At 37.0% G+C, this 26,041-nt stretch overlaps 1 protein-coding gene across 3 annotated transcripts in view; it reads right to left on the bottom strand.

Moving 5' to 3' along the window:
* Positions 1-4,983: 4,983 nt before the first annotated feature.
* Positions 4,984-26,041, bottom strand: part of CABCOCO1 (ciliary associated calcium binding coiled-coil 1) — a 120,455-nt gene continuing 99,397 nt past the window's right edge. For all 3 annotated transcript variants that reach the window (XM_058696441.1, XM_058696440.1, XM_058696442.1), the window contains 3 exons: positions 12,254-12,376; positions 11,687-11,827; positions 4,984-6,530 (listed from right to left, as the gene is read on the bottom strand). In XM_058696441.1, coding sequence (XP_058552424.1) covers positions 6,456-6,530; positions 11,687-11,827; positions 12,254-12,376 — 339 coding nt within the window. In that variant the 3' untranslated portion in view covers positions 4,984-6,455. The remainder of the gene's footprint in view (positions 6,531-11,686; positions 11,828-12,253; positions 12,377-26,041) is intronic.

The following is a 26,041-nucleotide window of genomic DNA, read 5'->3' as shown; positions in this document are numbered from 1 at the left end:
AATTAATAGATAATTTTTAAGAACAGTTTTAGATATACAGAAAAACTAAGTAGACAGGAGAGACACTTCCCACATACTGTTCCCCTGCCTCCCCACAGTTTCTCCTATTATTACTAATTATTACTGTTATTACTTGTCTTACATTAGTATGGTACATTTGGTACAGTTAATGAACCAATATTGATATATTTTATTAAGTAAAGTTCATCTTCATATGTCTTTGCATTTCCTTTTTCTGTTGCAGAATCACATGCATGATTCTACATTTCATTACTTGTCATATGTCTTTAAGCTCCTTTTGGCTATTGACATTTTCTCACACTTTCCTCATTTTTGATGACCTTGATGGTTTTGAGTGGTACTGATCAGGTATGTTGTAGGATGCTCTTCTATTGGACTTTGTCTGATGTTCTTCTCATGATTAGTCTAGGGTTATGCATTTTGGGGAGAAGTGTATATGCCATCAACATGATTTATGACTACTGATGTTGATATTAATCATACTGAAGAAGTAGCATTTGCCAGGTTTCTTAACTGTAAGGTACTCTTTCCATATTGTATTCTTTGGAAAGAAGTCACTATGTACAGCCCACATATAATGATGGCAGTTACGGTCCTCCTCTTTTGGAGTAGAGTATCTACATAATTTATTTGTAATTCTTCTGCAAGGGAGATCTGGACCAAGATTCTTTTAAGTAGGTGGGCTTATTTGGATTTGGGGATATTCTAATAAGCATTTTGTGGCTATGATTATGCATATATATTTTTAGATAAGGCAATATGACCATGGCAACATGATGGGGTGGAGAAGGTACTGGATTAAGAATGTGAGATCTAAGGTTGCAAACCAGCCAGGTTACTTACCAAAAGTGTGACCTGGGTATACACATCTCCTCTGAGAGCTGCTTTGTGTGATCAGAAGTTCTACTTGGCAATATCACCTTACTTGCTATCTTCGCTGTCTGGAACAAATGTTCCATGGAGTGGCCCATCGCTGGTTTCTTTTCCCACCCTGGTTTCAGCTTGAAGGTCACCCCATCCAGTCAGAGTTCTCAGAGCACCCCAGGTAAGGTACCTCTCCCATATCCCAGAACCTTCTATCCCATGGCTTTGTATTAATCATTACCATCATTTATTGTTATCTAAGATCCTCTTATTTGTTCACTTGTGTATCATCTGCTTCTAGATTATAAACTTTATCAATTCTATGAACTCCTGGAAGTCAAGGAACTTATCTATCTTCCTACATTTGTCCTACCTAGAAAGTACCTTGAATATATTAAAAAGAAGACGCTGGGGCACCTGGGTGGCTCAGTTGCATAAGTATCTGGTTGTTGGTTTCAGCTCAGGTCATAATTTCATAGTTTTCAGGTTCAAGACCTGTGTCGGTTTTCACGCTGACAGTGTAGAGCCTCCTTGGGATTTTCTCTATCTCCTTCTCTCTGTTTCTGTCTCTGTCTCTCTCTCAAAATAAATAAGTAAACTTAAAAAAAAAAAGAAGAAATAAACATCAAATGACCATTGGAGACATCTGCAGTGAACATTCTCTGAAGCTAAAAATTAAGTAAAATAACACACAACTCTTTGGTGGCTCTGACCAAGAAACGAGATAAGCCAACCTCCACAGCTGGTGCTTCCATGAAAAAGGGAGTGATCCTAAAAACAAAAGAGATTTTTAGTATTCTTTCTTTGTTTTGGAATTTGAATTCCAACAAGATGGTATTATTTTGATTTAGATTCCTTTTTGCTTGGGAAACTTAAATTAATAGGTATTTTGGCTGCCATGAAGGAGTACTGACTTCTCTTATTTAACAAATCAATGTCCAAGGGGAAAAAAAAAGACTTTGATGTCCAGAAGAGGGACGTCTTCCTGAGGCTCTCTGAAATTTGAGATGTCAGAAGTATTTCTCCTCTACAATTGTTGGGAAAAGGAGCACGTTTATTCTCTAGGGGAACTGAAGCATAATGAAATGCAATCTAAGAACATGCAAACTTATTATCTACCAGGATGGTTGAATGGTTCCAATCAAATGGAGGATAGAAATAGGGGCTTTATATTCGGATTTTGGAAAAATGACTCCACAGCTATATTTAGGCGCAACAGTGCCTGCAAATACCTGAAATTGTGGCAGTCTGTGGCTGTTCATAACATAATGAATATATTTTCTCTTTGAAACTCATCATGGGGGTGAGGAAAAAAGTGCCCCAAATTATTCCTGCAGTTGGAAGAAAGATATCTTCCTGTGGATGGTAAGAGAAAGGTTGCTGCTTGTCTAAGTAATAGGTTGGTATTGGTTTTTAATTGGCTCTTCAAAAGGCTGCCTCTGTGCCAAAGACTGCTTAGAGTCAGTGAACCCTGAGACTTAAAAAAGTTAAAATTTTTCTTTACTTCTCCCACTCATAGGAATTGCTAAGAAGTGGAGGTTAGCATCATTAGCAGTAGGAATCCTTCTATGAAAATACTATTTTCCTTGTCTCCATGGATAGAAGTCCTAGCACCAGGGAGATGACCTTTTTAAAAAATACTAATCTGGTGTCAATTTCTACTTAAAACCTATCAACAAGTTTCCATTGCTATTAGTTTAAAAATGAAATTCCGTAATGTGGTCTACGGGACCCTGGGAGAGCTCTGACTATGGCTAAATTGTTCAGCCTCTCCTTGTGTCCCAGGGACTTTGTACATACTTCTCTGCCTGAAATTCCTCGTCCTTCACCTTCTTCTGTCTAGTTAATTCTATGTACTGCTCAGTCCCCAAATGTAAAAACCCATGGGACACATTCCTGACCTCCCAGACTAGATAAACTCCTTTGTTCAATACTCTCATAATTCCCCAAAGTTTGTCTTTATCACAGTCAGTATCTGTTTCCCCTATAGATTATCAGGGCAGAGACCAAGTCTGTTTGGCTCACTACTAAATGCCCAGGGATATAGTAGGTACTCAGTGGCTATATACTGGATAATGAATGAAGGAGTGAATGATAATGAATGAATGAATGAATGAACACAGCTGAGTTGTACATTTCATTCTTGCATAACTTTTCTAAATACTTAACATGCTAACGATAAGATGAGTTTGTTCTTTTTTAAAAAAGTTTTAATGTTTATTTTGAGAGAGACAGAGTGTGAATGGGGGAGGGGCAGAGAGAGAGAGGGAGACCCAGAATCCAAAACAGGCTCCAGACTCCCAGCTGTCAGCCACAGAGCCTGACGTGGGGCTCGAACCCACAGACCGTGAAATCATGACCTGAGCCAAAGTCAGTTGCTTAACCGACTGAGTCAAACAGGCACCCCAAGTTTGTTCTTTTATTATAACTAATAACTAATAAAAGAAAGTCCAGTGTTTACTTTTCACAGTTTCATGTTGACAATGAGAGCTCAATGAAGATAAAGGTGAAGAATGTGCGGTTTGTGATCATACAGGCCTAAGTTCAAAACCTGTTTCTACCACTTACTAGTTGTGTGATCATGGGAACAGTACTTAAAAATTTTCTGAGTTTCAGCTTCCTCATCTATAAAATAGATCAGGCCTGGGTTTGAAGCCCTCATCCATCAAGTAGTAATTGTACAAGTTGGTTCAAGTTAATAATCTCTTTAAGCTTCAGACTCTATAACTATATAATGAGGCCAATAATACCTATCTTTCTCTGTCCTAGGCTTATTAAGAGGATAAACACACAGACACACACACAGACACACGCAAAGGCACACACACACACATTTGCTTATAAACATACCAAGGTTGCTCAATTTGTGTACAGTAAAAAGATAAAAGCAAATTAACACAACAGTGTGACATTATGTGCTACCTATCAGAATACCAAATTTAAGAAATTGGCCAATGCATGTTTTCAGTAACAATGCAGAGAGAGATAGGCATTCTCATACACTGTTGGTGAAATAGCTTTTAAAGGCACTAAATTTGACCTAGAAACTTCCCTTCCTAGGAACCATACAATCACATGTGTTTATAAAAATGGCAATGTAGCATTGTGATAGTAAATTACTGGAAACAATAAAAAGTTCATCAATAGGACTAGTTTAAAAGTTATGAAATTGATAAAATTAAATATTATATGGTCATTAAAATGTAGAATTATCTCCAAAATATATTATTTGATGAAAAGACCAAAGTAAACAACAGTGCAAATTACGTTTTTTAAAAAAGATCACTCTCGGGGCACCTGGGTGGCGCAGTCGGTTGGGCGTCCGACTTCAGCCAGGTCACGATCTCGCGGTCCGTGGGTTCGAGCCCCGCGTCAGGCTCTGGGTTGATGGCTCGGAGCCTGGAGCCTGTTTCCGATTCTGTGTCTCCCTCTCTCTCTGCCCCTCCCCTGTTCATGCTCTGTCTCTCTCTGTCCCAAAAATAAATAAATGTTGAAAAAAGATCACTCTCTACAAGCATCCAGTGTTTAAATGGGTTAAAAATACTTCTCTAAGAATTTACTGGAAGCTGCAGTTGGCTTGTGGGGAGAGAAATGAGGGTGCCCAGCTTGGGTGAAATTTATTTTTCATTGTCTGCACTTCGTTTTTGTTGTCTTTAACTGAGTGCATATATTCCTTTATAAACTAAAAATTAATTGAAATGAGCTGCTGCTACCATGGCTGTTCTTCCTCCTGTTATTAGAGGGTAGGGTTAGGCAACAACAGAGACTTTCCTCCAGCATGAAAGATGTAGGCGGCACAGTGGCAAAGTGGTTACCAGGGGAGGACACACTGGTCTACAGGTGCCAATAGAGAGACAGAGAAGGCCAGGAATTCTGGCAAAGAGGCTGATCAAACATCTGGGCAGTGGGTATGAGAGATGGCCTGTGCCTTTTCGGGTATCCTAAGAGGCGAACAGAAGCCAAACCTGACAGCAAGTGTCCTTTAATATGAATTTATTGGATCCTTATAACTACCTCAAAAATAAGTATCATCCTCATTGAATAGATGAGGAAATAGAGGTTGTGTAGTTTGTTCAAAGTCACATATTAGCCAGTGGCTCACTTTTAGACTGCTGGTACTCTTGTTCAAAATAAGCACTTTATTAGAAATGCGGGTCCACTCTGTGCCAATGATTGCATTTGAAGCTGTGCTTGGTGATTTCCAGGAGCTCCTTTATTCCATTTGTGGTTTCTCTAGTTTCACCTCTGTTTTCCCTGGAGAAAAGACTGCTTGGAAAAATCAAGCCTCACAAGCCCTCCTACTGATCTCCTGTGGCCATCAATGTTTTCAGCTGGGAAGGACAGCTCAAGGAAGAAGCACAGCGTATCTCCAGGCCTTCCAGACTAGGAACCGATGAACAATAAACATGGCTTTATCTTAAGGACCACTCTTGGCTTTACTGATCAGCACAGTTAGAAAACTATCAAATGCTGTCAGATCTGTCTCTACCTCAACATCTGTCTCTACATTTTGGGCAATCCCTCTGATACTGATAGAGAAGGTAAGGTCTGGCCCAAAGTTAGGATGTAGATAGAACATATTCTACCAAGTCCCTCTGGTTCCGGTATAAACTGGGAATTTCTTAAAGGAACTCTCCCCTTCCCAGTAATGTTCTCCATTCTAGGATACTCTGAAGTCTAAGAAATTTGGAAAGGATATAGCTCATAATTAATTTAATTTATCCAACCTGAAACAATCAATTGGTAAATGGATATTTTTCTTCTAAAATTATATTTTCATAAAGGTATTTAAAGGCTTGAGATGTTTTCAATCATTCTACTGCAATATAATGGTTCATTTTAAGAGCTCTGTGAGTTTGATTTGTATTTAAGATTTTTACAACCTATATATAGGTTGGTCTTTAATAACCATTTATACATTGCTTCTTTTTATATAGGTCATGTATTCTCCTGGGAGAGTAACAAGATTAGAAATAACAAATACGGTACAGAATAAATTAAAGTGTTTCAAACTGCATTATATAATTTCAGAAAATTGGTTTCACACTGAAACGTTTAAATAAGAAAACCAAGCGATTTAAGGGGGAAAAAACCCATAGTATATGCATTTTAATTGCTATTGTTTAGCAAGTTTTATCCTTGGCCATGTGGTTATCTGTTCACAGGGCTCCAGTAATGTGGCAGTTCATTGGGTCAATATGGATAAAATTATTATTTTTCCTTATTTAAAAAAAGTGGGCTTCATTCTCCCTGAAGATGAATAGCATTTATTAGTCAAAATGTCAAAGGAGTATCGTAAAAGTAATTGTATTTTTATATATAATTCTCCAAACTCTTGTATACAGAATGTTCTTATTACACTTAGTGCAATAAATTCAGAGGCTGTTATGGGACAGGAGATAGCAAAATGGGGCCAATACTTTTCTAATTACTTAGGATAATAAAAAGTGGGGCTTGGTTTCCCTCTCCCAACGAAAGGAAGGATATCTGCTGCTCTGGAGAGTCTATTATTCTGGCTGGTTTTATTTGTTTCTCTGAAGTTTAAGCATCACTCTCCTTGCACTAAGTCCTCAGGCCTTTTTCAGTTTTTCTATTCGTGCATTGAAGGCCTCTTCCTGTATTTGCAGCTTTTCGTTTATCTCGGTCTGTGAAGACAATCATAAAAAAGTGGTTATGATGAAGCTATCTTTTGCTGCACATTGTCTTTGCGGTTTTGACATACTATAGTGCCTAAAGACAGACATTATCCCTCACACACCTTCCTGTTTTGCAGACAGAGCCGTGTTTCGGCCTGTAGTGATGTGATAACACTCTATCATATTTCTCCGCACACTCCCCATGTATAGCGTGGCTGCTGCGAACAGGAAGTGGTATTTGGACAGCCATTTTTCACACAGCCTCGTGTTGGCAGATAGGCTAATTTATCTGTATTTTCAGACAGACTTTACCAATAAGCACCAAATCAGAATAACTGCTCTGGGCTCAGTGCGCTCTTGTTGGTACCCCCACCCCTGTTCAATGATGTTTTTGTCTCCTGTGTAATACATTCTAAATGGGATCCTGGAAAGCCTCTGTTGTGGTATAACAACACAAATAATCTCACAATTAGAACAATTCTGATAATTAAGAATATTCATCATACATTATAACTCTTGGAATTATGCCACTTTGTGGTATAGTTTTGGTATAAAAAAGTAAAGCGATTGCTGACAGGTTTTAGTGTTTGCTGCAGCTGTGATAGCATTTAGCCTCTGGCAGTGATATTCTGTGGGCTGACATTGCTACCTGCACAATTCCAGAAATCCTTTTACATTATCTGAACATTAGTAGTCCCGGAAATGTCTTCCCTTTTTCATGATAGATAATAAAATTAGGTATAGAGAAACCAGTGGTAAGCAATGTGGTAAATCTAGTGTTTTGTTTAGGGGATTTTAAAAAAGTTTACGCGTGTATGAGGAGTAGTTTATACACATAAGTACTAATAAGCAATTCGAAGTTTAGAATGTGAACATCTGCAACGTAATTTGATGTCCTCAGGGTAACTGTATTTTGAGAAAACATCTATTATTTCAATTTATACAGAATAAATTTAAAAAATCAAATACTGTTTTGGTCCACATATAAATTTTCATTCTTATTTATTTATTTATAAGTACAACCATAACAGGTAGTTTCGAAATGTATACCCTGGTTACCTTACCTGATGAGATTTTGTTTCAACTTCACTGGTAAGAATCAGTATTTCTGAGAAGATGGCATTGGTGTCAACAATTCTGGATCCTCATGAAAGTATCCTTCTTCTTTGGTTCAAGTTTTATCAAGCCCTACAAGTTTTATCAAACTCTGGCCTCTGGTTTCCCATTGTATTCCTTTTTTGTTTCCTAGTGTTTGGGTGGAGGAGGCAAGGAAGAACGAACTTGGTCCTCAGGGTTACAAAGGAACTCTGTCATTGTTTAGGAGTCACTGATCCCCTTGGGCATGATTTTGGTAGATCTGGAAAGAGCACTGGTCTAGGAGCTGGAGACCAAGGGATTAATTTAGTTACATAATCTTGGACAAGTCACTTGGCTACCTTGGGTATTAGTTTTTACCTGAAAAATTAAGTGATTGATAATTAAGTATGTTAACATTACATGCTAATTTTTAAATTCTTAATTCCAACTCTTGATTTTGTGATATATTCACCAGTGTTATATTTCATTAGTATGACTTTGTGAATTTTTAAAAAAATTTTTAGAGAGAGCGATCGAATGCAACTGGGGGAGAGGGGCAGAGGGAAAGAGAAAGAAACCTAAGCAGGAGCCCGATGCGGGGCTCAATCCCTCAACCTTGGGATTATGACCGGAGCCGAAATCAAGAGTCTAACGCTCAACTGACTTACCCAGGGACCCCTTGAGAAATATTTTTAAAATGTGCTACTCTTGTTTCTTTCTGGCATGCAACATATTAGACCATATAGGTTTGAAGAAATAATCTTGTCTCAATTCCAGAGGATTGGGAAGCACTACTCTAACTAAACAGTTAATTCTTTCCACTTTCAATTCATGTGTTCTATGTCCACTAATAATTTCATTTCTTTTGACTATGGATATGTACTAGCATTGATCAGCCTCAGTTTCCCTGTGTCACCAGTGTTTTCACATTAACCTGGAGATCTTTCTGGTATTTCACTGAAACAAAATTCATGGACACAGGTGTGGGCTTTGGGGAGAAGGTTCATGCGGGTAAGATGTGTACCCAGCAGCACAGTGCACTGACAGAGGGGAGCTAGGTTTCACAGCTCTGGACTGCGGTGATCACTACTTCAGTTCAGGCACAACCAGCAGAGCCTGGATGAAAAGACTCCCTGTCTGGTCAAGAATGAGATTGTCAGTCTACCATGTCTCCTTGTTATTCCTCAGAACACTGCTGAACAGATAAGCTGTCCTAAGATCACTAACGAGTGAAAGTTTCTATTTATTTTAAGGGAAGAATGGAAAATCCATGATCTGGGCTCAACAGCCTCTCAATGGCCACTACCTTGAGGTGATGTCAAATTCAGCTTTTCTAACCTGGAAATTCAAATTTACCTAAAAATACCTAATGTCCCAAGATGGCAAACTTCCTTCAAGGTTTTCACATTATTTTACCCTATTGCTTAGACAGGGCCAAGAGCCAACATTTAATGTAAGAATTTAGTGTTAGTATTCATATTTCTCTGAAATGTAATTCTTTAAATATATTAAAGTTTGCTCCATTGGGTATAATTTTTATTATACAACTCAGGGCCAAAATAATTTCATCTTGAATGTATCTTTAAAATTAAAATACCTAAACTGTATAAGCTTAAAATGTTTGCTCTCTTCAGTAATAATTATAATTAACACTCAGGGCCAAGATAACTTCATTCTTAATAAATCTCTAGAACTATAAAGTGAGTCAATGGGAAAGTAAGTGGATTAATATACAAAATGTAAAGATTCACACTACATTCTCTGAAATTTCTGAGCTATAGAAAGTGGAAAATGCCTGAAACCACACTGGAGAAGGAGCTCTAAAAAAACTGAACCCAAAACATGAATTTTCTAACTGCCTTTTCCTCTAAAAATCATAATAACAGTATGGCTCTTAAATAAAGGAGGGAAAAATATTGGAAAATTTAAAACATCTTACAAATACTCATTCATTAAATGTTCCCACAGCAATTCAGTGTATTCATACCCTAACCACTGACAGGGGGCTACCTTTGAACAGGCATGCTGCAGTTTTAAGGGCCATTGACGCTGGAAGGCAGGGTTTAGAAGGCGAGAATAACTTACCCATCTAAAACAGGGGAAGACATTTAGGTAGGCAGAGAAATAAACTTGGAACCTGACCAAGACACAAGGGTAAACACTGAAATAGTGCCACACCACGGTAGTATTAAAGTATCCAAAGTAGCTTGGTTATGATATTAGGGGTTATGTGGTTTTTGTGGGTAACACTGGAATTAGAACTAGAATCCAGGTCATAGCTTCCACTTAGGGCCTTTCATCAGTTTCTGACCCTGGAAATGATGGATAAATGATTTAGTCTTCCTGTGTCTATCATTTTTCAATTTATTTATCAGGGAAGTGCCTGGTTAATTCTCATGTAGTTTATGAGGATTATTAAGCGAAAATACATAAAGGGGTTTGTTATCTTGAGACATTGTGTAAATCCACATCACCAAGCCATTTTATTGAAAAATTGGCAGTAATTGGCCCAGGCTAACGTCCGTGAATACACTGAAAATGGAAATGGTTGTGGCACCTAAAGGATCCGCACCTCCCACCCCTTGTCCACGTTCTTTCTATGTCTAATCACACTGGGATGAACCAGCTAATGAACATCCAGGCCTGGCAAGGTTGGCTTCAGGCCAAAGGGACAATAACGCACACATATAGCAATCATACTCTCTCTGTTACAGAGGAGTGATATAAATGCTACAAACACTAACAGTAAAAAAAAAAAAAAAAGTCAATGAATAGTTAAAAATACACTGCTCACTCCATGGAACATGGCCTCGGTAAAGATGTTTTCAATTTGGGGGCCTGCAAACAATTCTATTACTGTCTAGTAGTTCCTCAGCAATAATTTCAGAGCTGTAGGATGGCAAAGGAGCCCAGGGCCATGATTATACATAAACTATATTTAGATGAAACGTTATCAAATCTATAAAGGAGTTATGTTCTGAACTCAGTTTATTTCAACTGCACTCTGCCCTCCACACAGTAACCAGCTATTACATTCATGGGGTTGTTAACAATAAAGCTTTGTGTGAAACGTGTTCTACCACTATTTCTGGTAAACACTAAACACCCCTTATTAAGCCGAGGACTTTGGCTGATTCTGTTCGTATCAAACCATTAAACATTCACATAAATAGTGCATTAACATTTGATGATTAACAAGTAACAAGGTATGCTTATGCCAAGCTAACTAATCTTTTGCTCTTTCTAAATTAGTTGTTAATACAGTATGCTTTTTATATATAGTCTCATGTTCAGATAACAATTAAATCTTTCCCTGAGATGCATTAATGTTTGAAACATGTAGTATATTGTTCTATTGGTTCATAGTCATTTCTATAAGAAATTATAAATCTTCTTCAAATTTGCAATTCACTTGGTTAATCATTTTGCCTGGAAAATGATGCAAGCCTTTGTGTTGAGGTATAAGTGGTTTTTGTCTTGGTTTGCTTTGTTTTCTTGGACAGGAAAAATATCCACGCACAGAGTTGAACTGACTGATACATCATTGACAGTTGCTACCAGGACGGCTGTTCCATCACTATTTCCATGCAGCCTTTGGTGTAAATTGCTTATTAGTGATATGTAAAATGGAACAAAGTATCTGAGAGAAAACCTCTCTCAGAGAGTAACCTCTGAGAGTATCTGAGAGAAAGATTTGAAAACCTCTCGTTAGAAATTTGGTGAGAAGACTTACTGAAGAATCAGTGTTTACTGTTAGCAATGTACTCCATTTACTCTTGCAGAAGCAATGTTTACAGTATGACAGGCACTAAGTCTTTACCATGTTATTTTTTCGGTTTCAGTGCCAGATGATTTTGTAAACTGGCAACACACAGCATACTAGGTGCTGTTAGTGAATCTGTTTTGTGATCTTCTGGAATCTCCGATGACTCAACTGAGAATTATGTGGAGATGTTGAACTGAGGTCCTCCATCATTAAGCATTGCTCTTGTTAGCAGAGTGTGGATAATATTTACAGACCTAAGGTGGAGGTTGCCTAATTAACCAATAATAATAAAGTAAGTGAGCACGCTATCAAGGCTGAGTACCTGAATGCCGATTAAAATATCATCTGTGACTTGACCCAGCACTGATTTTATATCTTCAATGGTGAAACCCACTAAAGGATCCGCATCGGAAATGTTGGCTTCTGACTGGAATTCCTCAGGGACTTGTTCTTGATCCAACCCCTGGAATATCAAAAGAGAACAACACTCAAGTGATTTCAGGAGCATTCAGTGATCTATATGTAACCTCAAGTTCTCTTGGGTACTTTTCTACAAGGAATGATGCCAGTCTCGAAGGAGAATTTGATTTGCTATTATCCTGCATTTTCATTATTCATGAGCATCTTGACAGATCAAGTCACGGTGGCAATCAGTGCTTACTCTTAGGAAAGTGGAGGTGGAGACTGGGGAGGCTGGAGAAGGAGAGATTAAAATTGCTAAACCGTTCTCATCTGGCCCATCTGTGAAGCAACCCTAAAAGAAGTATTTGTATTGAGCTAGGAAAAATCAGAAGGGAAAGAAAATGGAAGAGCATTTGCTTTCTTTCCTCCTGCCCTTAGAGAATATAACACTGAGATAAGGTAAATTAGGAGACAAAAGGAAACATACCTTCACTTCTGCATCCAACGTTGGGGGTGGTTCTATGAATGTTGAATAAATGTCAAATGAGATTCCTTCTTCTAGAGGATCTGGGAGGAGACCACCTGAAGGCTTGACAACCTCTATCATTTGCTGGAGGGGAAGAAAAGAACTGTATCATGACAAAGCCTTTGGTGAGTAACCACAGTTTCCGCCAATCCATTAATTTCTCTCTATATATTATAATGAATATATAATATATAATACATAGCATATACTATATAACATATATAATAGGTAATCAAATTAATTAAAAGTATATGAGATTTAATATATAATTATATATAATTAATATAACTACACATATAATATTTATATTTATATTTATATAATATTTATATATTAAATATATATTTATATAGTTACAATTCTATTATATTTTAAGTGCTATCTCCTCTGAATTCTTGACACCACTGCCCTGTTAGTTCTCTATTGCTTTTTGGTCTCTGTATCTCTGTATCTTATAATTAGCATTTTATTCTTCCCACTGTCTTATTCTCTTTCTATACTATGTGGTTAGAACTTTATTTTATACTGCCTTGATCTTTAACTGTTTTATGTGTCAGTGTGTCCTTCCTGCTGCCTACAAGCTCTCTGTAGGAAACCATGTTTTAGATCTTCTGCATGCCTTATCCAATTCTGGCAGAGGTTGGGTTCTTGAAACACCCAATGACAGCCTAATGGTGATTGATGTTACTCAGCAGAGTGCGGCTGTTCTTGGGGGCAGTAACAAAGTGGCCACCAAGAACTTCGTGATGAGGACAATAAAGGCTCTAAAGGTTAATGTATAAAAGCCAGCACACTGTAAATCAGGGGAGATTTGCAAAATCAACCAAAAACACTGGGGACAAGACAAGACTTCACCGTGAGCATTGAATAATTCTGTAGCAAATGTGCAAATTTCAGGGAGGGTGATGGGTGGTCAACAGCAGAAATGAAAAACAGGAGTTAAAGAAGTCAACTTAGGCAGTGTCCATTCCACCCTGACTTGGAGGTTAGAAAGAGATGAGGTACTGATGGAATCAAACATCTGAATCATTTAATTAGTTCCTTTTGTTCTGATTCCATGTTTGACAAGCAACTTTTTGATCACAATTTGACTTCCCATCTCAATTGATCTGTAAAGACATGCTCAGTTGAGTGCTTTGATTTTCATGCCTATTACATTCTTCACTGTAAATCAGTACATTGATGTTCTAGTTTGTATAGTAAGCTCTCACGAGCTCATTTTTGAAGCCCTGAGGTGAAGTCACCCACTGTCTGCTGACAAACTCAGACCCTGAGCATACAAGTTTAAAGACAAAACTCTAGAAATGCAGAATATCACCAAATATTCACCATCCTATGGGACCTGGAATATCTGAAGTCATCATACATTAATTTCTGACTTCTCCACAATAGTTCATGTTAACTTACCTGTTAAATATGTAATAATGTAATAATGTGTAACTTTTGTGTTACAATATTTCATCATTTGAATATTAATACTATTATTTATTAAGATAGGTTTGGGAAGGTCTCAGAAGCTAAGCTATTATCTAGCCATCCCTATATGTTTGCATTGAATTCATATTATTAATTTTAATTCAATTTTATAGGAAGTTGCTAGTTTGTATAGATATATAGAAGGACGGAACTGTTAAAACTTTATAGTCAAGGCAATTTAGAAACCAAGCAATTAAATGATTGTCTTATGGTCAACTCATTACTAGTGACAGGACGGGGATTTAGACCCGCTGTGCCAACTTCTTGGCCCATGTGGTTTTCAGTATGCACATCATCATGCCACCATACTTGGAAATTATCGATATTATCAATTGCTTAATCTCTTCTGTTAGGTGACATCTTATATTGTTGTTCACCAGATTTTCATCTCAAATTGACTAAAGGTTAATCAATATAGAATACAAAAAAAATATCAGAGCAATTCTTTTCTCTCATCATGTTTATACGTGATTTTTTTCCCCCCAAATGGGATGTACAAGCATTTTCATCTTCCCACAAAATTATTTGTACCTTTTTTCATCATGCTTGTTTTTCATCCTCCCAAACCTTGCATTGCTCTTTATTTGCCCAAGCTAGGAAAATGAAACAGCTAAATATATTTTAGTGTCCTTTGCAACATTACAGGTAAAATAAATAAGTTGCACATGGGAATCCAGAGACAAGGGCAGATGATGAGGTATTTATTTAGTAGTATAGACTTTAACAGAGGGTGAGGAATAGGAATTTGGGGGAAGTGGAGTTGAGTTAGACATTGGAAAGAGGAGAGAAAGGAACTGAATGGGGTTTCCTGAGTTTACTGTAAGCACTGAAAGAAAGCATGAGGTAATATGCAAAGTAAAACATTTCTTTTCATGAAACAGAATTTTATTTTGTTGCTCTTGCTAAATATGTCTTACAGCTCTGCTTTTCTACACACAGGTAGGGCTTTCTGCTAATATTCTCTCACCCCTTGGTGGGAGTTCTCAATAGGTCACCCCTGCATCCTGGTGGTAGCAAATTCTTCCCCCTGCCCCCCTGTGCCCTTCCTTCCATCGGATCATACACATAACTGCAAGCAGATACGGGTGCTCAGTTTTTTCACTCCATCTCTCACATCCCCTTGGTCTGCATTTCTTTATATGGCTCATCCGAAATACCTGCCAACTACCAGTCTTCCTGGTCTCTGGCACTGGTTGTGTGTGTGTGTGTGTGTGTGCGCACTGGGCACACACTTGGGAACTTGGGTCACTCCCAGCTCTACATTATTATTTTTTTGGTGGAGTGAAGCTCCTGTTTATCTCAAGAAACTCTTTTGCTTGATTTTTATGAATATAGCTCATACAGGAATTCATTTGATTTAATTCCTGCACAAAAACTGGGGGTGAGAATTTCTCTTCTTCAGAGTGTCTTGCATACTATCAACGAATCAAATCACAGCTACATTTTTCTCTTTCACAAAGAGTTACATTTGGCTGTCTGAGTAAAAACACTGTAAAGGAAAGAAAAGTCCGGTTTCAAATGGGAGTAAATATAAAGTCATTTCATTAATAATAAGAAAGCGTACCGTCAAATATATAGTTTGAAATAAACATAATACCAGAAGCATCATAGTGCTTTTTCCCCCCACTAAGTAGTCTTTTTCAAAAACAAGTTTAAGGAAAATTAGAATCAATAATTGTGGTGAGAGCACAGAGCCAGCAAATATGTTTAAATGAAACCGTCTGATGCAATACTTTCTTAAAAAAATACAATTAGGCCTTTGTATTTTTTTTTTAACAAAACCTCATGTTTTACAACATCACTGGTTCTGTAATAAAATCTATTTAAAACAGAAAGACATGGTCAGCTTTATTAAGTTAGATTTTCTGAAAGAACGTTATAATTTCCTCAAGTCTATGAATAGTTGAAGCAAATTAAATAAAGCTAGTTTTATAACTATTTTTATACATTCCTGTAGCATTGTAATTGTCTCATATTTTTTTTCCTAAAAAGTCTAATACGTTACCTCTTAAACCTCAAAAAATAAAAACAGAAGAAAGATCAAGTGTGTTTATTAAAAAAACACTCCTCTTTGGTACCCTGTGTTAGCAACACCCTTTCTTCTTCTATAAGAGAATAGCACCCATAATCTTCAGATCAAGAAACAAAGGAAAAGACTTTAAGTGACTTGCCTGAGGCCTAATGCTGAGATTAAAAATCAGGAGTTTCTGATTATACACATACATCCATTTGGCCAAATGATTGGTTTTGCTTGACTTTCAAATACCCCCTAAATATTACTTTGAATGTAAAGCAATAAATGTGTTTCTCTTGCCATTTTTGAATGCTTGCACACAAATGGATATAATAAAAACAATCATGTTGTTCCATGTGAATGCCATTTATATTTTTTCTGATAATGAGCAGACCATTTGAACCAAGGTGAGTACATTAAAAGCTCTAATAAAGAAGAGAATAGATTTCTAAACAGAATAATGGACTGTTAAGTGAACATACAATAAATAACATCTACAGATGTGGTCGCTAGAAAATTAGTTTTGCATAACTTACCACTATACATTTCCCCCAGATGTTATCTGTTACATGAAAATTAACTTAAGTTAGTTATATTGTTCATTATGTGCATACTGCATTAGCATTATTTAAGATGGTTTACAATCTGAGCTTTAGTGGAATTGTACTATGGTATTTAAAGAATATCAAGTAAATGGTTTTTTGGCATAATTTAATACTCGTAAGTACAAAATTTCATCGCTGAACATTATGTAGGTTTTAAAAAATCCAAGATCTTTACTTTACAAGCCAAATGAAATCACTAGAATACTTTTAAGACTTTACATATTCAGTATGAAATGGACATCCATCATGGGAATAAATGATAGGAATTTTGAACCCCCCTGGAACTAAGTACAGGGACAGTTTAGGTTTACAAAATGCTGACAGGAATTAGAATCTGCTTCAGATCTTTACTATGTCTGAGAAAAAGTATAAAAATTTTATCTGAAAACTGCATTACTTCCTGCTTTCTTTTTCTACTTTGTGTGTTAACATCATTGATATCAACTCTGGTTAATTGTTTTTGCTATTTATTTGTTTTTGTTATTGTTTTGTTTTTTGTTGTTTTTATTGTTACTTATTTTACTCTTTTATTGTTTTCCATTGGCAAAAAAGGGTAGATGATTTGTGGGTAGTGTTTGTACTGATGAAATCTATGATCAAGGTGGCAATTATTAAATTATTAAATACAATTATTAAATTATTCAAGATATTAAAAAATGTCATTGAAATGAAAACTTTCCACTGTTTTGAATGGCAGGAAGCAAGATAAATCTGTTAAGCCTTTTCTGAGCGATAGAAATACATACAAAAAACTGGTATGCTTTAAAAAGACATTTGTTTCAAATTGTCAGATGATGACTTCATATGTAAATCAAAACTTACTACAAAATGTCAAAGTTTCAAAAAGCAAACTTTATTGCACACATTTCCCAATACTAACTAAGGAGAAAAGGCACAAAAATTCCTGTAATGTTTTAACTATTTTCTCCCCTTGAAAAAAGACATTACTCATTTGCAAGTCTAATGAAGTGGTACATGTGTGGTTCTGGAAATTTTTAACAAAAATCGTAACCCATTGCCCACAATATACTACACAAAAAGTAACAACATATGAATGCCACCTGTAAAATGCAATAAACTCTGGTAATGTCATACTGAGGCCATAAATTTGAAATCAAAAGAGAGGAAATTCACAGGCTAAGATTATCAGAGAAACTTCAATTAACCCATTTCTAAAGTGTTTTCTTTTGTGTTCAGGCCATTACAAACTTCTTAATATACCCTGTAAATGTAGAATATCAATTCTGCTACAAGAGCCCTCCTCCCCCTTTGCATTTTTGACTTGGAAATAAATTTGCAAATGCAGCACATTAATTTTCTTTCCTGTGCTTAATATGCAGTATTTACATTTTGAAAAGGTTCAAAATGTTGCCAGGCTTCTGCAGGGTATGAATAGACATCTAATAGCAACTTCTATTTTTATCCACAACATACCGGCAGTTTGAACATCTATAACTTAATAGAGCTTTGAGACCACCAGATCCACATGCTAATCACCTGAACGGTGATGGGTGACACAGGACAAGTTAGGACAGGAAATGAAGACTACCCATTCCAGCTGAAGCTGCAAAGAGGAATTTAAGTTGGCAGGCTGCAGTAAACCAAATTGCAGTCTGGCTAGGACACTTGAGTTAACACCTTGTGCCCATTTTTATTTATATCCCCTGATTTGATCTTGTTTAACTTGGGCTTGACATTTTTTTTAAAGTTAAATGACTAAAGAAACTGATTCCAGAATATTTTAGACATCTTTAGCATTTCCAAGCCATAGTTCTGCTTAAGGCCAACATTACAATTTGAAAAGAAATCTGAGTACTCCTATCTTAATGACCTCCGACAGCAAAATCCTCTCTAATGAATTTGGAAAAAAAGTACCTTCTCATAATGTAAATGCAATTTAAAAGAAAAAGATGTTTTGATCTGGCTGTAGCATAAACATTTCCTGAGGGATAGAACAATTCTTCAGATACCCAGATATTTTCTAAAGATGGCAATAATCTGGAAGATAGACCACTGAATTACAGGCTTTAGACTTGGCTCTATTCCTAATTGTGTGATGCTAAGAAAATCCCTAGGCCTCAGTTTGTTTATCTGTAAAAGTAGGATAATGATAATTGCTACCTGGCTACTTCGTTGAATTGTTTCAAGCACAAATTAGGTAATGTGGATGAAAATTCTGGGAGTTCTTCAAAGGGAAATTATTATTAAACCCAAAGGTGTATTATTATTATTTATAATTACTGTTATTATTGAAAGGATCATTTTTCTAAAGCCAGAACTGAAAGAGTAGAGTAACCATATTAAAAATACTGGTCCATGCTATGTCTATATGTAATTGTTCACATTGCCCAAAGAGTCCAGCTAACTCAGAAGAATTTGTTAATAAGTACATGCCATCACCCTGTTTCTAAATAGTCACAGCCTTTAAATTACCAAACACATATCCAATGCCATCTTATTTGAAGAATTCCTTGGACCCAAATAACTTCCCTCTGGAGACCTAGATAGCATGACATACTTCTTTGTTGTGTGGCACGCTCAGGACTACAGCAAGACACCTATTTAGAAAAGGAGAATGTTTATATCTAACTTTCAAAAGTAGAAAATCTGCTTCTCCCCCGACCCACCCACCCCCCTCAACCCCCGACCCCATTTATCATTCTTTTCACCTTTTGTTTCTCAGCAACCGATGTGGTCTGTGGTTGTCCAGACTGAGTTCATTTCAGAAAGATTTCCTTTAACAGATTTCATCAAAAGTAAAGAGTTAGGGCACATAGGACACATTTTTAGCATGTCCTTCTTGTGAAAATTGAAACACTGGAGCTCTTGAACCTGCTAAGTTCAACACTGTACTTCTGATTCTTAGATTGACCTTATCTTGTGACTTCCTAAGGGTCAGAGAGCAAAAGTCTGGCTGGTTCTATTAGCTATAGTTGGAAAATAACTAATGCTTTTCAAAAATATTTTTTAAAAGCCACTCAGAGTATATTTGCTTAGCTTATACGCTAAAACGCATATCCTTGAATTCAGTATAAAGTATTTCAAAAAGTTCTGATCATGGATAAATTTGTTTTGGTTTTATCTTGGTGTTCCATGTAAAGTTTGATGGTTTTTATTATTTAAAATTGAGGAAATACTCTAAATTATCTCCTATTCTAAGAATTTGAAATTAAGTATCAGTATCTGTAAATTAGCATAATAAAGATGATTATGCAATTATCTTTGTGGAAAGCTTGTTTTGAATTTTCAAATATAAATTTTAAAAATTGATTTTAAATATGTTGCATTTTAATTACATCGTATGATAACTTCTGTGAAGACAAAACTATTGCATGGCTTTTATATTTGAGAATATTCTTTTTGAACAAGTACCTGTAACTTACAGAAATTATAGGAGATAATAAATTATAATGGTTAGAAGGGAAACTACAATAAATGAAGGAACCCTAAGTCCTTGGTGCTAGTCTTTTTCTTTTCATGGACTTCCTGTTATTTTCACAGTTTAAACTACCTGAGTAAGAGGAGGCTGAAACTATTTGGATAAAGCTATCCATGTAATTTATTTAACTTCAAAGCATACCAATTGACTTGCACTTCAGTCCTGAAGTCATCAAGGGTTGTAAGCAAAAAAACAAAACAAAACAAACCCCCCCCAAAACAAACCAAAACAAACAAAAAACCCTTCTTAACACTATACTGAAATTAATTTCATTTAGAAATATAAAGCTTTTTTAGGCTAAATGAGAATATCTTTAAAGTACTCTGAAATCCTTAGAGAAGTCAACATAATATTATTATTTCTGACCTCTTGGACTCAAGATGTCTATTTTAAGTAATCTGACATTAAAAAATGTGCTGACAAATATAGATTAAAAAACAACACAGGAAGTTGTAAATCAGTTGGTAACCCTTAGCATCAAGGAAATAAGAGACCATGAAAATGTAGTCATTTACTTTAGTCAACCTCAACCTTAATTTTTAACTAAAGAAAATTCACAGAAGGCATGATGTTTACATTTTGGATATTTTATTCATAGTTTGTGTGTTTCCTTTTTCTCCAGTGGGCTCATAAATTATTACAAGGAAACATGTTGTCACAGTTATAAATATTTCCCCCTCAGCTTAGCTCCCTTCACCCACCCCACCCCCCTTTTTTAAATCTCCATTAACTGATTCTTTAACTGCTATAGTCATTCCTCTATGATTAGCGGGTCAGGCTTTTCTTGCTTAGGAGGGAAGTGCTGCTGATTACTCTTGTGGGCCTGGCATTTAGAAACAAAGCTCTCTCAGGGAGCACCCCGGCCCTTCCTTCCATGCAGGGCAGTCCATTGTTATATACATGGGGGTGTCATTATTTCAGTAACTGAACAAGAGTCTTGTCTTTCCTTCCCAGGAAGAGCTCTAGGCCCTCTAAGTTTCCGAGGCTTTTCACGGAATCTAAATTCTTGGAAATTAACTACAAGACTGATTTTGTGGACAATGGCACATACAGCAATAGATTTTTTTCAAAAAGGCCCTTTCACCTATACTCTGTTAAAAACAAACTGAAATAATAGCAACTCTGAAAATCTTAGGTGGTGTTTGTATTCCAGATTTGAGTGTTTTAGCAATCTGGATTTTTTTCCCTTTACATGCACAGTCAGAGTCTTGGACTGGATCTGTCCCTCAGTAGAGAGTATCTCTGGAACATGTTTTCTTTATTTGTAAAATTAGGGGGTTAGACTAGGTCATCTCTAGTTCAGTCACAGATGCTGTATCCTATGTTACTAAACTTCAAGTGGCCTTTTCTCTATTTATACAAGACTCAAAGTTGCCAGCCTGTGCAGATCCTCAGATTCAGTATTTTTCTGTCACAAAGTTGGAGACTATTTGGATTACAGTCTTCGTACTTAACGGAATCTTATACAGGTTGCAGCTTGTCCATTTATTTCTACTTAATTATCTCCTGCAAACCTGTTTCTCCTTCATTTTCTTTATCTCTCAATGACATCGCCATTTTCTTGGTCTCGGGACTCAAAATTTTGAGATTGTCTTCAGTTGTTCCCTCTCCCTTAGCCCTACCATTCAATCAGGTGTTGGGGGCACCTTCGGATATCTGTCGCACCTTCTTCCTTCTTCTTCTTAGCATTCCTACCATGTAGCCTCCAGATCCAAGATCTTGCCTTTACAGATCCTGAGCTCCAGCCATACTGGATTACTCCCTACTTTCCCACTAAGCATGCTACTACAACATAGTGGGTGCTCAATAAATATTCGCTGTATGAAAAGAGTGAGCCAGCTAGCCAGACATCATGGGTGGGGGCCCTTTCCCAGAAGTGAGTCTTGCTTGCGCTGCCCTCTTTGCTGGGAGGGCATTTCTTCCTCATCCAAGCTAGTCAATATTCCATTTGCCCTTCCAGGTTAGCTCATTCACCTCAGTGGAGTTTTTCTTGATCCCCTTGTGCTTCAGTTTTTTGTTTGTTCCCCTTGTACAGTACTTGTTACCTCGTACTTTGAGTTATAGCCATGCATGAGATATCTCCCACCACTTTGTGGAAACAACTTGAGGGTATAGACCATGTCATTCATCTTGAGACAGTAGCTCAGGTCTTTGTACAAAGATGGCACTCGTTAGGTGTTAGGTACTACATTAGGGTAACATTTCATTTAAGAGTTTTCAGGGCTGGGGTGCCTGAGTGGCTCAGTTGAGCATCGAACTTCAGCTCAGGTTGTGATCTCATGGTTCGTGAGTTCCAGCCCCTCATCAGGGTCTGTGCTGACAACTCAGAACCTGAAGCCTGCTTCGGATTCTGTGTCTCCTTTTCTCTCTGCCTCTCCCCCACTTGCGTCTTTCTCTGCCTCTCAAAAATAAAGAAATGTAATAAAAAAATAAAAAAAAGTTTTCAGGGTTGCGAATTTGTTTGATGTGCTATGATTCAGTTTAAAAGTTTGTCATGAAAAATTATGCCACTTGGAGAAGGAAATCTAATGGTTTGTTGTTGCATCTGTGCAATACCTGTATTTCTCAGTTATGAACGGAGTCCTGGGTATTTGTTTGATTATCATAATGCCAAACGACAAAACAAGCTCTGACTGACTGGATTGCATTGCTTAAACTGACTAATGGCTGTTTTACACAGCATAGTTTAAAATTCTAAATCATTCATCAGAGATACCACTTCCCCCACATAGCTCCTGATGGATGTACCGTCAGAAAATCCTTAAGTTTTCTGAGTTGCCCACCTCCAGGCTCCCATGATTCACATTGCTTTTCATAGGCCACCCACCGGCATCCCCAATCCCCCAAGTACTGTGAATTGAACCCAGTGGAGTTGTGGCAGCACTGGTCACCAAGCAGTAAAATGAACATTGATGATGAAGAAAAGAAGCTCTTGTTTATTGGGAATCTACTCTGAGTTTGGAATGGGACTAGTTAGAAAGCACACTATAAATATTAGGTACTTCATTGTTTTTTTTTGTTTTTTTTGTTTTTTTATTTATTTTTGGGACAGAGAGAGACAGAGCATGAACGGGGGAGGGGCAGAGAGAGAGGGAGACACAGAATCGGAAACAGGCTCCAGGATCCGAGCCATCAGCCCAGAGCCTGATGCGGGGCTTGAACTCACAGACCGCGAGATCGTGACCTGGCTGAAGTCAGACGCTTAACCGACTGCGCCACCCAGGCGCCCCAAATATTAGGTACTTCAATTCATGCTACATTGTGAGGAGAGGTTTTATTGAACTCATATTTTGGATGAAGAACGTAAAGCTCACAGGGCTAAGTAACTCAGTCAAGGTCACACAACTAGAGAATGACAAATTCGTCAGAACTTGAACCCACATCTCTTTGGCTCCAAAGCCCATATACCCAACCCTTGGTGGCAAGTGGAATCCCATTTGTGTGTGTGTGTGTGTGTGTGTGTATTGTCCCAAAAATGATTCTCTCTGGTTTACAGGTGAAAAAATGGGTTCAGACAAGTAAAATGATATATACACACTAGGGATCTGAAAGTATAAGTTCTCAGGGAATTTCAGAAAGAGTTTGTTCTCTGGTTCCTCACAGTCCTACTGTGCACAGTTCCAAAATACTCAACAAAAGATATGGAGGATTTATTTTTTTTTTAAGATGGCAAGATATAAAAGGCATTTGGCTTATAAAGAAATTTGAGAACATGCTTAATTCATTTCTGTAAGCAGGAAAGTATATGAGCATCCATTTGCTTTTGGTGACGAAAACTGCATGTTCCTGCTCAAATAGCATTTTGTCTCATTTGTTGTAATTGTAATTACTGTTTTCTTTGGAATCACAGTTTTTTCTAGGAACAGGCATATGCAGAAAAGCAACCAATAACATAGACAGTTAAAAACACATTGAGAAATGAGTATGGTTATGTGAACAAATCTCTTGTGATTATTCTTCCACTGTGTGCTGTAATGTGCTTTAAATCCATTTCCATATTTTTAATTAACACTTAGTTCCAAAAAACTTTCTGGAGGCCATTTAAATCACAAATGGAGGAAAAAACAAATTTGCTTTATCAGAAAATTGACTATAGACTATTTTGGTGGCTTTTATTATTTTTACATTTTAATGATTAAAATTAAATATAGTCCGATTACTCACAACAGAAGGCAGTGAAATAATTTTCATGGCTGATATAATTTTAAAGTCAAACCTGGGTGAATGAGATATTAGTTCTCTTGTGGATGAGTTTCATTGTCCATCCTGTGGCTCTAATTCCTGATCAGTCCCATCCATTTCATAAAAGGAATTAGACAACTGTACCAAGTTACTCTTCTAGCAGAGCCCAAGTGGTGCATTGGCTTTATCTCAACAGCTGTCCTATAGGGACTATAGTGTTTGTGCTGTCTTATAGATTTTAGACACCCGTTTTCAGTTTGAATCATTATTTTTCAAATGTCTATTTATTTATTTTGAGAAGGAGAGAGAGAGAAAGGGGCAGAGAGAGAGAGGGAGAGAGAGAAGCCCAAGCAGGCCACCTTGTCAGCACAGAGCCCAATGTGGGACCCAGACCCATGAACCATGAGATCATGACCTGGCCAAGAGTCAGATGCCTCACTGACTAAGCCACCCAGTCTCTCCAGATTCATTTCTTTTGAGTGAAAAACAGACTGAACAAACATTATTTTAAAATTCTTTGCCCCCAAAATACGATCTGCTATTTTGAAACACAGTCATTGTCACAAGTAAAAGGCATAAGTGCAGCTCTCAGAGGATGGTTATTCATACCTGGTCCTACAACAAAGGCCACTGTCCTTGTCTAGAGAATGGGGATAACAGTCGTTCCCCACTGCAAGGGTTTTGTAAAGATTAAATCAACATGTGTAAAGCACTTACACAGTGCCAGGCATGTGGAAACAGCTTAAAAGTGTGAAGCTTGATTTTTTAAAATATATTTTTTCATGTCACATATTTATGTCTACAACAACAATAAACAAAGGGTAGGGTAGGGACTTGGTCTGTTTTGTTCCCCACTTCATTACCTGGCAGGTGGCTGGTAAATACTGAGAAAGTAATAAATATTTACTGAATAATTAAATGTAGGAAATCTTTGTGGTCAATAGACCATTCTATCACCATTTTCCCCCCTGCTATTAACATACAGGGTGCCAAATTTTAAGATTTTTTTCTGTTTCTCTTCCCTGCTACCAGCCCATGCCCCACACCTCGATCCTCTACTGTGACCTATAACTAAGACTTCCCCTCATCTGCGCGTCCAGCCTAGTCCCTTGACTTGACATTTTCCTCCCCATTAATGGTTAGATTCTTCCAAAAGGTGCTCGTGTGAAATGGAGTCCTGCCAAATGAATACATTGTAGTGGTAAGACTGGAATATAAGCATGAGTGTAGCCGGTTCCCTGATGAAGAAATTATTCAGGACAGGAAAGCCCTTGAAGGATCGTTCTGGTTTTCACACTTGTATGAACACAGCCCTGGCATGAGGGGTTGCTAATGAAGCCAGAGAATGTGGCCCAGCATGTTAATTTACTTGATTCAGGGAACTTCCTGGTATTTATAAATGAACTTCATACATTAGGCAACTGATATTTAGATAAGAAAATCAGAAAACAGCACATGCTGTAATATAGTGCTTTAACAGATTGTAATATCGATTGATTCCAGCAAAGCTACCATCATTTAAGTAATCAAAAACAAGCAAGGACAATGAGCTACTGTTTTGAAATCCTGCTGGAAATAAGAAACCAGGACTGAAACCATTCAAATATTACAGGTAAATTGCAAAACTAAGCCATAATACCAATTGGGTTAATCTAATTATACAGTCTGCAACTAAGCCTTAACAGATTTTGGATTGGAGTATCATTGGAAGTTTCAGCCATCTGATTATCATCATTGCCCTAAGATGAAGCTTTTACCTTTGAAGGATCTGGTGTTCAAGGCATGTTTTGAAGAACAGATAGAGTATCAAAATGTTATGAAAAGGCACATTCTATTTCTTCAGCTTCTAGTTGTATTTGAAACATTTTATTTCTGTTCATCTCAGCAATGATTGCAAATACTAAGAAACAACTGGGAAGATGATATTTTACAGTAATTCGTTATTCTAAAGGATACCATTTTCCTTACAGTTTATTTGTTGTAATCAGTTTGTTTACTTGCTTATTGGAAAGTAATTTTATTTTTGGTTGTAG

The sequence above is a fragment of the Neofelis nebulosa genome, chromosome 13 (assembly GCF_028018385.1).
Source record: "Neofelis nebulosa isolate mNeoNeb1 chromosome 13, mNeoNeb1.pri, whole genome shotgun sequence".
NCBI lineage: Eukaryota > Metazoa > Chordata > Mammalia > Carnivora > Felidae > Neofelis > Neofelis nebulosa.
This window is presented reverse-complemented; position numbering and strand designations above follow the sequence as displayed.